Consider the following 18,866-nt stretch of genomic DNA (forward strand, 5'->3'; position numbering starts at 1 on the left):
CTGGCGACAAATCAAATTTGAGTTGGTGGTTTTACATTTGAAATTGTGACAATTTGAATTTACCATTCGTACCTCAGTAAATCTGCCCCTTATTGTCATTGCTACATTTTATTATTCATCTTTCTATTCAGACCCTCTCCTATTCATATTCCAGTCTCTTATTCAAATCAATGCATGGTTGCTTAGGCAATTTGGACCCTAGCAACCAGACAGCTGAAAGTGCCAACTGGAGAGTTGCTGAATAAAGAAAGCGAAATAACTCTGAAACCACAAATACATGTGAAAATTAAAACCAACTGCAAATTGTCTCAGAATGTCACTTTCTACATTATACTAAAAGTCAATTTAAAGGTGAACAACCCTTTTAAAGAAACCATAGTTACCCTGACGAGCGTAAAAAATAACTAAGACGGAGAAATACAGAAAGCAAAAATGGGGGGAGCCCCTAATGAGGCTGTGCTATTTGGCTAATAAGTGCTGGTAACGAGCCATGGCCATATAAATTGTATCTGTTATCTATTAGTCCAAAGTGAGCGAGTGGAAGGAATGATATCACCGCAGTGCATTTCATTACTAAGTCCACAGAGATCAGCTCACTTTATTTATGAGTTTTGGGTCCCCCCCCCTCCTTTACTTACCTTGGTTGAAGCCATCAATGACTGATAATCCATTTTGGGGGAATAGGATTTTCCACAACGTCGGTCCCAGCCTTGGTGCTTGTAGTTCTATCCACATGTTCCTAACGATATGATGTCACTGGAAACAGAACCGTTCTAGATGCTTAAATGGGATTCCAGCCGGACTCTTCCTCTGGCACATCCAGCTCCCAGCTCTGGACAACATCACATTATTACAATATACTTGGAAGTGGTGAGTGGAAATGGTTCAGCTGACATTATTTAAAGGGTAAGTCACTCCAAAATAAAAATGTGCCTAATAAAAGAAAACAACGAATACACCAATTAGACCACTCCCAGCTTCCCCCTCCTGCGCTGCTCCATGTATTCCTTGCTGGGTGCTCTGTCTGCAGCGTCCCCACCGCTTGTCACACACCAAACCAAAAAGAATGACGGCACTCCATTCAAGGATAAGGCAGGTTGCCTATGATTAAGGGATTGAGTCCCGAAACGCTTAGGGCTTGAGATCCCTGTGGGGTCTGTAATAAACCTGCCTTATCCTTGAAAGGAGTGCAGTGATTCTTTTTGGTTTGGTAATAAAAGAAAACATTCAACTTTCCAATATACATTCAATACAAATTTTCAGTGCTTTTAACGTTATTTGTAAAAACAATTTATATTGAAATCAGCATTTGCTTGACTCCTGGTTGTTACTTTTTAAACAATGTTGCAACAGTCATGGTTCCCCAGCAAAGACAGGTCTGCTAATCAGATGCCTTGTTTTACATTGTATCAACAGTCTTAGGGTTAGTTCACACGAGGAGATTTGGGGAGATTTTGTCGCCTGGCGACTATCTTCCCCGAACTGCCTCAGCTTGTTTTCCCATAGGCTATAATGAAAAGTCGCCTGCGCTAATGCACACACAGCGATGCGTTTTCCATAGTCGCCTGAAGTTTCATCAAACGCATCGCCGCGTGTGCATTAGCGCAGGCGACTTTTTCATTATAGCCTATGGGAAAACACGCTGAGGCAGCTCGGGGAGATAGTCGCTCAGAAGATGAGGCGATTACTCGCCAGGCGACAAAATCTCCCCTGAATCTCCTTGTGTGGCCTTACCCTTAGACATCAGGGCAGAGAACAGAAACAGACAAAACACTGCTTTTAATAGCAATACATATACAAATAACGTAAACACCATAGAAAATTTGTAATGATTATATATTCCAAAGTTGCTTAGAATTATGTTTTCTTTTATTATGGAAATTTTTATTTTGGGGTTGACTTGCCCTTTAAAAGGTAAATATTCAAACTAATGTTTAACTAGTCACATCCCCTATGGCATATTGCCTAGACCCACATTGGCTGTACCACTCAGACTTTAGGCAAGTGAGCTTTAAGGCTGACAGTTGCATGTTGTAGTTCTGCAGCAGTTAGGAGCAGTGGGGTAGCCACCATACCCTGTCCCACACACACACACACACACAAAAGCTTTGGAGTGGCACCTACCTGACTCCCATCACTTGCCCACCTGATTGTGTCCCGCTCCACTGCTGCGTAGGTAAGATTGTGGCTGGGGAGGGGGATAATTAAAGCTATAGGGGAAGCAGAGCCTGTGGTCTGGGACCCCCTGCTACTATGGGATCTGCTTCCTCTATAGTTACACCACTGGTTGGCAGGTACCATAAAGGGGAACTATTGTGAAAATGAAAATTTAATATAAGCTTCATCATACTGAAATAAGAAACTTTCTAAATACAACCAAATAAAAATCCTGCATTATTTCTGAAATAATCAAGTTTATCTTCACTATCCCTCTCTCAGCATCTGTTTCTCTTCCTTCTCTCTTCATGCAGCAGTTGAATGATCCAATATATCTTATAGGGGGCTTCCTTTCCTAGCAGATGTGTTAGAGTTCACTCAAATAATTGATTCCAGTGCAAACTAAATCTACCTGACTTTGGCACAAATCTTGCATGTAGAGACACAGGAGTTCTGGTGATTTTACTAAAGTGACTTATAATGCATCTTCTAGGCAAAAGGAGCCCCCCCTAAAATATATATATTGGATTCAACTGTCATTCAAAATCAGACTCCCAGCTCCTGTATAAAGAGAGACACCTGCTGAGAGGAGTAGAGTGAAGATTAACTTGAATATTTCAGAAAACAAAATCAGAATTTTTGATCAAAGTATCTTATTTGCACCTGTTAGCTGTTCTGGGCTCTCTGCTAAAAGCCAATTAAGTTAGAAACTTTCCAGTACAAATGAGGGACTGCAGGTTGAGCTGTCAAAAGAGGGACTGTCCCTCCGAAAAAAGGGACAGTTGGGTGGTATGTATTTAGAAAATTTTCTTATTTCAGCATGATGAAGCTTATAATAAATTTTCATTTTCTTATAGTTCCCCTTTAACTCCTCAATGTTGTATGTGAGCAGCCACACCAGCAATCGGCTGCCCCTACACCAGTATTCCTTTTTCAATTTAGAAGATATGATTGTGACAGAATCAGGTAGTTATGTAACACTCTCTAATTGGACTGAGGTTCTATGGGATGTGCCCCAAGGTTCTGTATTGGGTCCACTGTTATGTGATTTATTAGCGACTTGTGGGAGGGCACTGTAGCAATACATCTGTGTTTTCACAATTATTCAGAACAACCGTGTCTGTCTTCCTTATAGGGGGGATCAGGACCTTAGTTCTGGGCAGCGAATTGGCAGATTAGACTCAATGTTTATAAATGTACAGTTATGCACTTTATTATATATACACACGGAAAATAGCAGCGCACTCCTGGGATTTCATCAATACAAAATTAGTTTATTAACTCATCACTGTAGTAATCGACGTTTCGGCTCGTGTCCAGAGCCTTTATCAAGATCTTGATAAAGGCTCTGGACACGAGCCGAAACGCTGCTATTTTCCGTGTGTATCTACTATAACCCAGGAGCAGCACCCGGGTGCATGAGAAGATTGGCCAAGAGGAGTGCGGATCATTGAGACGATACTTTATTATATATATATATATATATATATATATATATATATATATATATATATATATATATATATATATATATATATATATATATATATATATATATATATATATATATATATATATATATATATATATATATACAGTGGTGTGAAAAACTATTTGCCCCCTTCCTGATTTCTTATTCTTTTGCATGTTTGTCACACAAAATGTTTCTGATCATCAAACACATTTAACTATTAGTCAAAGATAACACAAGTAAACACAAAATGCAGTTTTTAAATGAGGGTTTTTATTATTTAGGGAGAAAAGAAATCCAAACCTGTGTGAAAAAGTAATTGCCCCCTGAACCTAATAACTGGTTGGGCCACCCTTAGCAGCAATAACTGCAATCAAGCGTTTGCGATAACTTGCAACGAGTCTTTTACAGCGCTCTGGAGGAATTTTGGCCCACTCATCTTTGCAGAATTGTTGTAATTCAGCTTTATTTGAGGGTTTTCTAGCATGAACCGCCTTTTTAAGGTCATGCCACAACATCTCAATAGGATTCAGGTCAGGACTTTGACTAGGCCACTCCAAAGTCTTCATTTTGTTTTTCTTCAGCCATTCAGAGGTGGATTTGCTGGTGTGTTTTGGGTCATTGTCCTGCTGCAGCACCCAAGATCGCTTCAGCTTGAGTTGACGAACAGATGGCCGGACATTCTCCTTCAGGATTTTTTGGTAGACAGTAGAATTCATGGTTCCATCTATCACAGCAAGTCTTCCAGGTCCTGAAGCAGCAAAACAACCCCAGACCATCACACTACCACCACGATATTTTACTGTTGGTATGATGTTCTTTTTCTGAAATGCTGTGTTACTTTTACGCCAGATGTAACGGGACGCGCACCTTCCAAAAAGTTCAACTTTTGTCTCGTCGGTCCACAAGGTATTTTCCCAAAAGTCTTGGCAATCATTGAGATGTTTTTTAGCAAAATTGAGACGAGCCTTAATGTTCTTTTTGCTTAAAAGTGGTTTGCGCCTTGGAAATCTGCCATGCAGGCCGTTTTTGCCCAGTCTCTTTCTTATGGTGGAGTCGTGAACACTGACCTTAATTGAGGCAAGTGAGGCCTGTAGTTCTTTAGATGTTGTCCTGGGGTCTTTTGTGGCCTCTCGGATGAGTTGTCTCTGCGCTCTTGGGGTAATTTTGGTCGGCCGGCCACTCCTGGGAAGGTTCACCATTGTTCCATGTTTTTGCCATTTGTGGATAATGGCTCTCACTGTGGTTTGCTGGAGAAATGGCTTTATAACCTTTGAAATTGAACTCAGGTGTGATAAACCACAGTTAAGTTATTTTTTAACAAGGGGGGCAATCACTTTTTCACACAGGCCCATGTAGATTTGGAGTTTTTTTTCTCCCTTAATAACGTAAACCTTCATTTAAAAACTGCATTTTGTGTTCAATTATGTTATCTTTGACTAATAGTTAACGGTTTTTGATGAGCAGAAACATTTAAGTGTGACAAACATGCAAAAGAATAAGAAATCAGGAAGGGGCAAATAGTTTTTCACACCACTGTATATATCAGTCCAGTGAAAGCACTCACGGCATTGACTCCTCAAATGTATATCAAAGGATTTTTATTAGTGCATGGTGCATCAACGCGTTTCGACTCACAGGGAGCCGTCGTCAGGATGAAAAAACAGTAAGTGAGACCAAACATTAGTATAATACAGTATATAGTTAGGCCCATACATTTGGACAGACAACTTTTTTTTCTAATTTTGGTTCTGTACATTACCACAATGAATTTTAAATGAAACAACTCCGATGCAGTTGAACTGCAGACTTTCAGTTTTAATTCAGAGGGTTGAACAAAAAGATTGCATAAAAATGTGAGGAACTAAAGCCTTTTTTTTAACAATCACTGGACAATAGTTTTTGGACTATTGACTCAAAGAATATTTCATGGGCAGGTGTGGACAATTCCTTCGTTATGTCATAATCAATGAAGCAGATAAAAGCCCTGGAGTTGATTTGAGGGGAGGGGGTGCTTGTATGTGGAAGATTTTGAATGCGTTCAAAGGAGCTCTCCATGCAGGTGAAACAAGCCAAAACAAAAAAACCCATCAGAGAAATTGCTACAATATTAGGAGTGGCAAAATCTACAGTTTGGTACATCCTGCGAAAGAAAGAAAGCACTGGTGAACTCAGCAAAAAGACCTGGACGTCCACGGAAGACAACAGTGGTGGATGATCACAGAATCATTTCCATGGTGAAGAGAACCCCCTTCACAACAGCCAAACAAGTGAACAACACTCTCCAGGAGGTTGGTGTATCGATATCCAAGTCTCTCTCTTAATAAGACCTGGCGGCATCCAATTAGCTGAGGGCTCCTCCCGAGGTGAAAGGCGGCTGTTAAAGGCAAAAGCAAGAGCCGAGAACAGGGAGCCTAGCATTGGTTCTGGATTTAGGGTGCCAATCGTGACACATCAAGAAAGGAAAGGCTAGACTGGACTTTGCTAAAAAAACACCTAAAAAGCCAGCACAGTTCTGGAAAAACATTCTTTGGACAGATGAAACCAAGATCAACCTCTACCACAATGATGGCAAGAAAAAAGTATGGAGAAGGCATGGAACAGGTCATGATCAAAAGCATACCATATCATCTGCAAACGGCGGAGGCAGTGTGATGGCTTGGGCGTGCATGGCTGCCAGTGGCACTGGGACACTAGTATTTATCCATGATGTGACACAGGACAGAAGCAGCCAAATAAATTCTGAGGTGTTCAGAGACACCGTCTGCTCAAATCCAGCTAAATGCAGTCAAATTGATTGGGAGGCGTTTCATAATACAGATGGACAATGACCCAAAACATACAGCCAAAGCAACCCAGGAGTTTATTCAAGCAAAGACGTGGAATATTCTTGAATGGCCAAGTCACTCACCTGATCTGAACCCAATTGAGCTGCATTTCATTTCAAGACTGAACTTCTGACAGAAAGGCCCACAAACAAACAGCAACTGAAATCCGCTGCAGTAAAGGCCTGGCAGAGCATTAAAAAGAAGGAAACCCAGAATCTGGTGATGTCCACGAGTTCAAGACTTCAGGCTGTCATTACCAGCAAAGGGTTTTCAACTAAGTTTTAGAAATGAACATTTTATTTTCAGTTTTTTAATTTGTCCAGTTGCTTTTGAGCCCATGAAATGAAGTGATGGAGTTAAAAAAGGCTTTAGTTGTTCACATTTTTAAGCAATCTTGAATCAAAGCTGAAAGTCTGTAGTTCAACTTCATCTGAGTTGTTTCATTTAAAATTCATCGTGGCAACCTACAGAACCAAAATAAGAAACAAAGTTGTCTCTGTCCAAATATTTATGGACCTAACTGCATATGTAAATTTATATTCAGGATAACCAATGCATTATTTATCCCAACTATCCCTCCTTGTTAACTTCCCTCTCTTCCATACCCAGGAGCATTAAGCTGTATACGAATACTATAGGCGGTAAATGGAATAAGAGACAAATAAACACTTGCAGCCAAGTAAATTGGAAAGGCCTTTTTGAGGATTTATTTACATTCACAAATAAAACTTTACATGAGTATAAAAGGAAACGAGGTAAGAGAAAGTGCCACTATTATTATTGGGCAGTGTAACTATTAACATTCTAATCGGAGAGACCGAGGAAGAGGGACCTTGCTTTCTTTACACTGTACAAAGATTAGTAAGATGGAAGAAGCATATTTAGGGGTGTAATGCGCTTTTAAGCTAAAACGCTGAAACTGAAATGCATACACTGACAGAAGAAGAACCGTTAGGCAGTGGAGGACATATAAAAATAAAACTCATTTAGTTACAACAACAAAGTGCTACAAACAGGAGCCCTCCTTCCCATATATGCTACATGTACCCTGGAGCCAGCCTGATACCAATATGACAACCTGAAGCCCCCCCCCCCCACACACACACACTAATGGTCCATTCTTTATCACAATATAATCATTTCTTAATGTAAAGGGGAAAGATACAGTAACTATAAAACATACTGTATTGTCCTAGAGCAATGAATCACAGTGGATTTCATTTAACAAGCGTGCAGACTTGTAATTGGTTATTTTGTGTTTTCTGACTGTAATAAAGGGCAACTAGGAAAAGATTTGGGGTGAAATCTGATGGCCTAGGTATTTTTTAGAACTATGGTTGAATGCCTGATGCATCCAGTGTTTTTCCTGGTATGGGCACAGGTCAGGACCAAAGGTTGGATTCTCAAGGGAGGAGTTGGAGACAACAATGAACAGTGATTATTGAGAATCCATAGACAGTCCCCAGTGTAACCAGGGACCCCAAGCACAACGGAGACTCCTCTGTCGTACACAGGGCAAAGCAGCACAGAATCCCCATGAAACCACAGTTTTAACCATTACTATCAGGGAAGTGTCTACCTATACTAAAAGGCACTTGGTTTATCCAGCTGTACCAAGCCATAGCACCCAAAAAGATGTTTGCTACAGGTCTAGTTGCCTATAGCAACTAATCAGCAAGAGGCAATTTTCCAGTCCTCAGTTTGAAAGCAAACTTTGCACCTTATATTACATATATTGTATGTATAAGTATATTGGGGTCTTTAGTGTGCCCTGCAAAGGAATATATTACATGGGTAGTTCACCTTGAAATAAAATATAAGTATGATGCAGACAGCAGTATTTTAAAATAAATGGGCATTTTTTTGTGTGGTTTGTGAAATATTTGGATTATGTATAAAACAGAAATAAATGAACTCTCACAGTCAGTTTATGTGTTTTTTGGTTGCTGGGGGGCTGGAAATTGGCACAAGAGAAATTCTATATAATCAACTATTATAGAAAATATATAATAAAGGTCAATTGAAAAGTTGCTTAGTCCATCAGGTTCATCTGTAACAACATATTTTAAGATGAACTTCCGCTTTAACAAATTGTTCTCTACTTTCAGGGATGTAAAGTGTACAACTCAAAGGCTTGGGAGATACTGGGAGTTGAAACATAACAACAGCTGGCTGCAGGATGGACATTCTATATTGGGGCCTGTTCCTCATATATTTATAGGGAGACTGTGCTCAGTGTTTACTGCCACTAACCAAAAAGTTCCAGGGTTTCATAGGAAAACCATTTGTAGACAACCAAGCCCTTACATCAATTTTGAGTTTGACACTTGGTACATGTAAGGCACTACTCCATAGATGATTAGTAAGCTGAAGAGAACTTCAATATTTTTAACTTTAGAAAAGTCATTCCATATGTCTCTGCTGCTCCACTATAACCATCCTGAAGTATCCAAAAGGCTTCAAATATATATATCCTTCGTAGAACTGGAACACTCATGTAGAAACAAACAACTGCCTGGGTGCTGGTTATATATTCATGTAAACCAACCTGCAAAAACCACACTCACAGGACTTGTTAGGTGCAAAACAAAAGATATATTTACTATAGTTGCTTATATTGAAATAAACACCATTTTTGATTTTGATAAGTCCTGTGAGTGCGAGCTTCTTCACTTCTCTACTTAATTTTTGAGCGTGTTGCACCCAGGCAGCGATGACTTTTTGACGTGTTGTGCCGGCTTCCTGATTATCTTAAATATATATATATATATATATATATATATATATATATATATATATATATATATATATATATATATATATATATATATATATATATAATACACAAAAGCCATGAATATCCTGTAAATTATATCCTTATAAACGGTGAGTAGTGATGTCATCAGTTATAAACGGTGAGTTCTGATGTCATTTCTGTCACATGACTCACTAAAATTTGTGTATTATAATAAATAAAGTACCCCCAGTTGTAAAATATGAGGATATTAGAAGTTACCTCGGAGTTCCATGACCTGTATAAAAACACTCGGCCTTCGGCCTCGTGTTTTTATATGGTCATGAAACTCCTCGGTAACTTATAATATCCTTATATTTTACAAGAGGGGGTACTTTATTCACTATATAATACACAAAAGCCATGAATATCTTGTAAATTATATCCTTATAAATGGTGAGTAGTGATGTCATCAGTTATAAACGGTGAGTAGTGATGTAATTTCTGTCACATGACTCACTAAAATTTGTGTATTATAATTAATAAAGTACCCCCATAACTTATAATATCTTATAAATATAAGGATATTATAAGTTACCTCAGAGTTCCATGACCTGTATAAAAACACTCGGCCTTCGGCCTCGTGTTTTTATATGGTCATGAAACTCCTTGGTAACTTATAATATCCTTATATTTTACAAGAGGGGGTACTTTATTCACTATATATATATATATATATATATATATATATATATATATATATATATATATATATATATATATATATACATACATACATACATACATACATACATACATACATACATACATACACAGTCCCGCTGCAGGCCTGGACTGGGAGTCAAAATAAGCCCTGTTCCTCCAAGTACACAGAGGCCCAAACAGCCTCCTACCAGCCCACTATATGGTAACTTTCTATGGAGCCATATAGCAGCCCCTCTGGCATTTGCCAGAACCCACAGATTGCCAGTCCGGGCCTGGTCCTGCAGCTATATACAAATTAGCTGTATACTTAGATCTCCTGTCTTTGTAGTGAAGGAAGCTTGGCAACTTTAGGGCAAGGTACACCACTGAATTAAACAGAAATGTTCTGACCAGATTCACAACCCCAAGATGGTTATTTTTTAATGCAGGCCAAGTCCACTGGCTCTAAGTCGTGCATCTGGAATTAAGGTGTATGTGGACAGCAGCATTTGGATTATCCTGGATAATGGTGTGCAGTTAGAACCGGCTTTTATCGGAGTTCTTGTAAGTTCAAGATCAAGAGTCCTTGAACTGGGCCAATGAGATGTCGTCCCACTGATAAGTCTGTCTACTGAAACTAACCAGACTGTGGCTGTCAATTGCTTGGCCTCCGTTTGCTGTCTCTTGTCTAAGCATGTTAACAATGGACTAAGAAGCAACAGACTTGTTTTCTCCTAAAGCTTAGTCTCTTTGCTCACTTGGCCCACAGAATGATATATCCTGTCACCAAGCTGCTTCTCTTTAAGAAACACTGGAGCAGCGGATACTTGGAGACCCCATCTGAGTGAGAACCTTATCCAGCCATTGCAAGGGCCCGTTCAAGTGCAGCTCGATCCAGCAGGGGGTGCTAGTCACAGTCTGTCTCCTATGGAAATAAAACAAAAAAAAAAAAATATGACACATAGGACAGTGAATCCTTGAAGTGGATTTAAAGAATTGGCAATACTACACACACAACAGTAAAACTGTCTTGTGTTGGATCAAGTCTGTCCTTGGATTAAGTTAACTGACAGACCACCGGTGTTTGGTAAGAGATTCTTTGACAATCGCTTTGCCTGGGAATCTACTGGGCTTTTGCACTGAACAGGTTAAGAAAGGAAAGAGTGAAATGTGAGAGTGAAACCTCAGGATCAGTAATGAGACTGCCAAACAGAGGCACATCTGGGTTCCATTAGCTTCTCTGGCTCCTAGCCAGCACTGAAACTGGCTGTCAAGTGTGAAGAGGAGAATTAACCTCTTCTGCAAGAAACCAATATAACAACTGAATATGTCCTATCCCCCAGCACCATGCGCTTAAGCCTGGAACCAATGGGTTAACTGCACAACGGTCACCAAACATCTGGAACTCAACATGCAGAACTGAGATCCTGGCTGGGTGTCTGTGCAGCTCCCACAACAGCAGAATATTTCATTTTGGCATGCTGTGCGCGCTACACCCTTCATATAATGGCATCTGTCACAGTACTGACACACTATGGACACTGTCACCATTTTTTGGTGATTGTAAACACAGACATATTTAGTGCGGAAGCAAAAGGACAACCAGGGTGCAGTGAGACTACATACACACACATCTGAAAACCTATGTCTGTAGGATAAATAACTTGTCTCCATTATTGCTAGTCTTATAGCAGTAATGCACAGCAGGTTTGAGCAGCATGGGATCTTCTATATGCATCTTTTATTGGGCTGAGAAGCATGGGTTCTTCTATATTCATCTTTCCTTGGGTTGAGAAGCATGGGCTATATTAATCTTTCCTTGGGTTGAGAAGCATGGGCTATATTTATCTTTCCTTGGGTTGAGAAGCATGGGCTATATTTATCTTTCCTTGGGTTGAGAAGCATGGGATATATTCATCTTTCCTTGGGTTGAGAAGCATGGGCTAAATTCATCTTTCCTTTGGTTGAGAAGCATGGGCTCTTCTATACTCATCGTTCCCTGGGTTGAGAAGCATGGGCTAAATTCATCTTTCCTTTGGTTGAGAAGCATGGGCTCTTCTATACTCATCGTTCCCTGGGTTGAGAAGCATGGGATATATTCATCTTTCCTTGGGTTGAGAAGCATGGGCTCTTCTATATTCATCTTCCTTGGGTTAAAAAGCATGGGCTCTTCTATATTCATCTTTCCTTGGGTTGAGAAGCATGGACTTTTATATGTAATTTTTTTCTTGAGTTGAGCAGCATGGCCTTTTCCGTGTTCATCTTTCCCTGGGTTGAGCAGCATGGGCTTTTCCATGTTCACCTTTCCTAGGTCTGAGGAGCATGGACTTTTTATTAGGGATGCACCGAATCTGAACCCCCGAATCCTTTGTGAAAGATTCGGCCGAATACTGAACCAAATCCTAATTTGCATATGCAAATTAGGGTGGGAAGGGGAAAACATTTTTTACTTCCTTCCTTTGCATATACAAATTACGATTCGGGCAGGAGGATTCGGCCGAATCCTGGCCAAATCCCGAACCGAATCCTGGATTTGGTGCATCCCTACATTTTATGTTCACCTTTCCTTGGGTTAAGCAGCATGGCTTTTTTCTATGTTCATCTATACTTGGGTTGAGCAGCATGAGCTTTAATATGTACATCTTTTCATGGGTAGGGAAACATAGGCTTTTCTCTGCACAACTTTTCTTGGGTTGAGCAAGATGGGTTTTTCTATGTTCACCTTTCCTTGAGTAGAGAAGCTTATGATATTCTATGCTCATCTTTCCTTTGTTGTTTATTTTTTGTAAACTCTTGGTTTGTACAGCACTGCTTTTCATTTTAATAGAGCAACATGCAGTTCTCTACAGATTTTCTGTATCAGAAGTGCTGCAAACATAACAACATTCAAAACATACTACATAGTGCTAGGGTACAGAGTAGCAAAATTAACACGTTACTCCAATTAGAATTATCACTAGGTATTCTGGTGCCTACTGCTGAACCATCACACTTTATTTAATGTCCTTGCATCCTGTAAATTGCTTACATGACCAACATTTAATAAATGTAGATTTAAGCCAAAATGAAATCTCCATTACTAGCACTATGCACAGCCTGGAGACAAAATGTAGCATCTTTAGCACCAACCTGTATTCGGCTCCCCAGCCTTTGACAAAACTCATGCGTATGGTGCACATCCTAGTAAGCTGATACACCGCCTCAAAGCCCTGGTTTACAGACTGAGCCAAAAGAGCAGCAAACTCCTGGTTATTAAATATCTTCAAGTTACAGCCTGCACAAAAATACACAAATTGGTTAATATTACTCAAATGCTGTTACCGCCACTTACACTCGTTTGCTTGTTCAACCATGTTAAGTATGTTTAGAAAGGTGTAACTGGATACTTCTTGCACTTTTTTAAAGATGAAGAATCAATTACAATTTACATTTCATTTTTCAAACAAGATCTCAGCCTAAAGCTAGAGGTAGTGATTGACTGACCCTGCAGCTGTTCAGCTGTTGAACCTGTATATGTCAACCAATTAAAAAAATCCAGGCTGCAGGTGATTGCAGGTTTTAAACAGTGCTGCATAGCTATAGGTTTGAGATTCCTCTAATAGTGCAGACACTTTGGGGTGGATTTATTAAGGATCGAATGGTAAATTCGAATTTTCACATTTTTTTTGGGGTCAAAACTCACAAATTTTAATTTTAATTCAACTACTCGAATTTTAATATGAGATTTATCACATCTCGACCCTGGAAACAGTTCTAATTGGAAAATTCGCCCCCTAAAACCTGCCGAGTTCATGTACAAGACAATGGCAGAGGTCAGTTGAACCAGTTAGTTGCCTTCCTGACATTGAAGTTTTTTTTTCGGAGAAAAATTAGAATTTGATTAGTATTTTCGGGTAGTTCGTATTTGTTAGAATATTAGAAGTTAGAGTTTTTCATAGATAACCTCCTATTCGAGTTAAGAGTACTTTCGAATTTATTAGTTAAAAAAAGTTCACATAACTTCGAAAGACGTCCCCTTTGTGTGTTAATACCACATATAAATTCCACATACTGTATTACTGATCAGTAATTTGCTCCGATGCATGCAGCGTAGATGCTTGGAAACCAGTACAGTCTGCAATGTGCATCCAGCACTGGATTATATATGGCCAGTATGAAAGAGATAAGGTGACAAACTCTAGCCTATTGCATTAGTGCATTGTGCCAGTAGCACACGGGGCTAACATGAAGGAATATGATTAGTTGTGCCTTCTATTGGGATGTTAAATAAGACCTTTCATAAAGTCTGTATTCCCATGCAGATAACACTTACCTGGTGGAATCTTGCAGACTGTGGCAGGATGCCAACCGTAGCGCTGGTTACAATTTGGGGACTGTACAAATATGGCATTGTCACTGAGGCACTCAGCAAACACTTCTCCTCCAATGTAATACAGCCGCACGCCTCTTCCTACAAACACAAACATTCCCATGAGTATACAGGAACACAAGGCAGGAAGTGAGACATATGGTGCGGTTATGGATCACTCCAAAACTCCGAGACAAAGCTATAATATGCCCTCCAGTAATGAGCTAATGCTCCCCATCCCTTCATCTCAGAGCTCTTTCCAAATGACAGAAAACAAGAACGCTACAGTTCAAGGTCAGAATGTTCTAAACTTCATGCACTGTGTGTGTATTGGTATAAATGACCTGTAATGGACACTATCCAAAGTCATTGGTGGCACAAGCCTGAACGTACGAAACACAAAGGAAAACTGCTCCCAATTAGCCACTTAACAAAGCATATATTCTTCAATCAATATTCAAATATCCTTTCAAATAGATATTTATGTAGAAAGCAACTGTCAGTTACTGAAAGGTATGTGTGACATGTATATTTGGGAAATAGGAATCTCGCTGCTAAGAGGACACAAGCAGAGAACCTCCCGTGCATGCTGGATCGATTTTATATTGTGGGAGGTCCTTTGTTTTCACTCCAAAATGGAAAATTTTTGGTAACCGCTGACTTAACTAGAAGAGAGAATTCTTCCAGTTGCTTTGGCTACAGACAATTCTCTTCTCCTAAAGAAAGGGGGAAGGCAGCATCAGGCTCAGGGTTGTGCCTATCCAACAAACAACTTTCCAGGGACTGATCTGATTGCTATTTTGGAGTCAGGAAGGAATTTTTCCCCATCTGAGGTAAATTCGAGAGGCTTCAAATGGGGTGTTTTGCCTTCCTCTGGATCATCTTGCAGTAAAGCTGGCCATAGCCGTACAGATTTCACCCTTGTTTCGGAGAAGCGATCGAGTGTCCTAACCTTGCGACCTGCCACTAACCATTCAGATTAAATAAAGTATTAAAAGAACAAATCAGACGATGTTCTGGCCATTAATTCACAGAGAGCAATTGTATGAAAGTTATGTCTGACATATTCTAGTGTCAATCACCCATTGATATCATTAGATAGAGAAATTATCGTTAGCCGTCAGAAATCTTTTAACCTGTCCGATCGATTGATCGCTATGTTACGAAAAATGTCGGGACAATCCCCACATGGTCCGAGATTCGTACCATATGACTATATCTTTGTGTCTATGGCCAGCTTTAGGCAGGTTATATATATAGACTTGGTTGAACTTGATGGACGTGTGTCTTGTTTCAACCTTAACTTATTATATAGCTACTGATCTGGGGCCCCTGACTCCATGGCTGTCCCAAATACAAGCTAGTGGGGTGCAATGAATACTGCAGATTATATGCACAGGTTTTTCTCTCTAACAAAATAAAGCAATCAAGGTGCAACGTTAGGTACCCACATTTTATTTCTAATAAATTAGGTGCAATATGAAGGGAGACCTACATGTGTCTTTATGCATCTGCCTTAAACATTAAACAGCCAATAAAGAGTAACTCACCAAAGACTGGCAAGGATTACATAGTCGGCATACAAAATACTTTGGTTAGACTGAATAATAAAAAGAAAAAAAGCCAGGATGGGCAACCACAGGCAATCCAGATGTTACAGCATCTCAGTGATAGCAGAAGGTGAACTTGTTGTAGTTGAACATCTGGAGGGCCACAGGTTGGAAGCACCTGCATAAGATGATTTCTGTTCTGGGGGTAATACAAGGCATTAGGTTGGCCCAAGTCTAGTCACCCATACCAACTGTATAAACTGAGCAGTAAACACTCCCTGTTGTTTGGTTGTATTTTTTATAGAATCTGTGTTGCACGCTGTCAAGTGAATGAAGTTCTCCTGAAGTTACAGACGTTATCAGATGCAGCAATACTGCAGTTCACCATAGGCATCATTGTTACTTCTCATAAAATTACCACTGCATAAGCAAATGAAACCTCAGATTTACCGATGTGTCTCCGTGTCAGCTCCACAGCTGCATTTCGATTTACGTTGGACAGCAGCCCCAGGCAGAAACGTTCAGAGTTGGAAGGGTCGGTGAATCCATCCACTGTCATGGAGGGCTGGGAAGCGTGGAACGTCTCCCCTACGCGTTGGTTGAGCTCATAGTAGGAGATGGAGCACCAAAAGGCCGGTTCGCAGTATGTAACAGGCTGCAGGTCTGCAAAGAGTAGACAGAGGGAACATAACATGAATTTCCTATACTTCACTGCACTGACCATAGGGGCCTTAAAGGGATTCTGTCATGATTTTTATGGTTTAGTTTTTATTTCTAAATTACGCTGCAAATAATTCAATCTTCAACATAAAATTTCATTCCTGAACCAGCAAGTGTAATTTTTTTTAGTTGTAATATTGGTGTGTAGACAGCCATCTTTGGTCATTTTACCTGGTTATGTGTTTTCAGAAAGAGCCAGCACTTTAGGATGGAACTGCTTTCTGGCAGGCTGTTGTTTCTTCTACTCAATGTAACTGAATGTGTTGCAGTGGGACCTATATTTTTCTTAGATCTACCAGGCAGCTGATATCTTATGTTATAGAGCTGTTATCTGGTTACCTTCCCATTGTTCTGTTGTTAGGCTGCTGGGGGGAAGGAAGGGGGGGTGATATAACTCCAATTTGCAATACAGCAGTGAAGAGTGTCTAAAGTTTATCAGAGCACAATTCACACGACTGGGGGCAGCTGGGAATCTGACAATATGTCTAGCCCCATGCCATATTTCAAAATGAAATATAAAAAAATATTTTTGCTGTTTTGAGAAACAGATTTCAGTGCAGAAGTTTGCTGGAGCAGCTCTATTAACTGATGCATTTAAAAAAAAAAATCCCAAGACAGAATCCCTTTAACCTGTAAGCTCCACTGGGGCTGGATCTGATGTGAGTGATGTAGAATGTCTCAAAAGTGCTGAATAATATGTTGGTGCTATAAAAAGAATCATTCTCAGTCAGGAAAAGGCAGTTTTGCATCAGTTTGCTGCCAATAAATCTGTAATTAGTGATGGGTGAATTTATTCGCCAGGTGCGAATTCCTGCGATTCACTGCCTGTGAATAAATTCGCAAAACTGCCGCGAGAATTCGCCGGCGTCCAATAAAATGGCGTAAAAAAAAAAATGGACTTCGGCGTCAAAAAGATGGACGGCGGTGTCAAAAACCGTGAATTTTTCACGTTTCACAAATTTCTGGCCCAAATTCGCTCATCACTATCTGTAATCCTTTCTCTGCACTACAATCGGACCATGGGAAAGCCCTGGACGTTTAGTATAGCAATGCAGCACATGCTCACTTCAGTGACAGGGCTATTACTCTTATTCTAAGAGGTCTCCCTACACATCAAATCAAAGCAGGAGAAGACCCTGTGTAGATTTAGCTTTACAGCTAATAAAACCACAAACGGAGAAATCAAAACCTGGCTTAATTTTTTTAATTTAGCCGTTACCCCAATGGAAATGTACATGTTTGTGCCAGACACGTCGTTCTGCAGAAGGTTTTGGTTCAGAGGGCAATGAAAATCATCTGCAGCTTGATGTCTCTTCTTCACAAGCTTTTAGCAATGAAATACTAAAATGAAACAAAATGCTAAGTATCAAATGGATTCATTCTTCAGAAATTATAGGTTTCTGCAAGGGGAGGGAGAGTGCTCCGAGTTAAATAATGACCAATCTCACTCCCTTAAGGCAGCAACCTCGCTGATAAGGACAGGGCCCTTACATACTCAGGCCTGGCCCCCTGCCAATCCAAACTGCCTGACTTAACCCTACATCCGTCCAATTTTCTCCGGATTGGGAGGAGAGCACTCAGCGGCATGTTTATATTCATATAAAGTGCTATCATAATATATTACTTTTACAAAACTGCCGACAATTCGCTTTATTGTAAAGTGTACATGTAAATAACAAAGAAATGGAGTAAAATCCACAAAAGCACAAGTACCCTTCATATAACGTGAACTGCTTTGTGTCCCTCAATGGAAACCCTTCTGGTCTCCAGATAGAATTAATGCTCCCAGCATTCTGCAACCACTTTATGTTATTCCCATACATGCTGTCCTTATACAAGGGTGGGAACAGTTTTATATATGCATAGCAAGAACGCTATAGACAGAAGACAAGCAGGAGCTCTTCAGTGCCTAATTGGGAAGTAACAATAGATGGCACACGTGGGCGCATTTCAGCTGGAGAAGCACCCGAAACTGCTTATGCCACCGGATTAAAGTAGGAACTTGTCCAAAAAGTGTACATTAAAGCATTTTCCATGCAATCCTCTTGTTGCTTTGCAAGTAGTCCTAGAAACCAGTTGGCAGGTCAGACTACAAACTGGAGACTACAAACAAAAGTCAAGTACAGCTTGTCTACATCCAAAACTGAGCTACTGATACCTACAATGAAAGGGGTGGACAAAGGAGGACCACTAGGTTAAGTTGCTTAGTGAATGCTTGGAATGCATTCTTGTATACTCTTGGAATAAATGTAGGGTGAATATTATGACCATGTGTTAATATATTTATAACTTTATGTCTCTGAGGCTGCTGACACACAAACGTTTCCAGATCTCTAGTCTAGTTCATACTATG

General features: G+C 40.0%; 1 protein-coding gene across 1 annotated transcript in view; it reads right to left on the reverse strand.

Annotated features, from left to right (window-relative positions):
* Nucleotides 1-10,071: 10,071 nt before the first annotated feature.
* smad3.S (SMAD family member 3 S homeolog) overlaps nucleotides 10,072-18,866 on the reverse strand; it is a 63,377-nt gene continuing 54,582 nt past the window's right edge. Inside the window, exons 6-9 of the mRNA XM_018255244.2 lie at nucleotides 16,244-16,456; nucleotides 14,208-14,345; nucleotides 13,025-13,169; nucleotides 10,072-10,820 (exon numbers count right to left, since the gene is read on the reverse strand). Of these exons, the coding sequence (XP_018110733.1) occupies nucleotides 10,697-10,820; nucleotides 13,025-13,169; nucleotides 14,208-14,345; nucleotides 16,244-16,456 (620 nt within the window). The 3' untranslated portion in view covers nucleotides 10,072-10,696. The remainder of the gene's footprint in view (nucleotides 10,821-13,024; nucleotides 13,170-14,207; nucleotides 14,346-16,243; nucleotides 16,457-18,866) is intronic.

The sequence above is a fragment of the Xenopus laevis genome, chromosome 3S (assembly GCF_017654675.1).
Source record: "Xenopus laevis strain J_2021 chromosome 3S, Xenopus_laevis_v10.1, whole genome shotgun sequence".
NCBI classification, from domain to species: Eukaryota; Metazoa; Chordata; class Amphibia; order Anura; family Pipidae; genus Xenopus; species Xenopus laevis.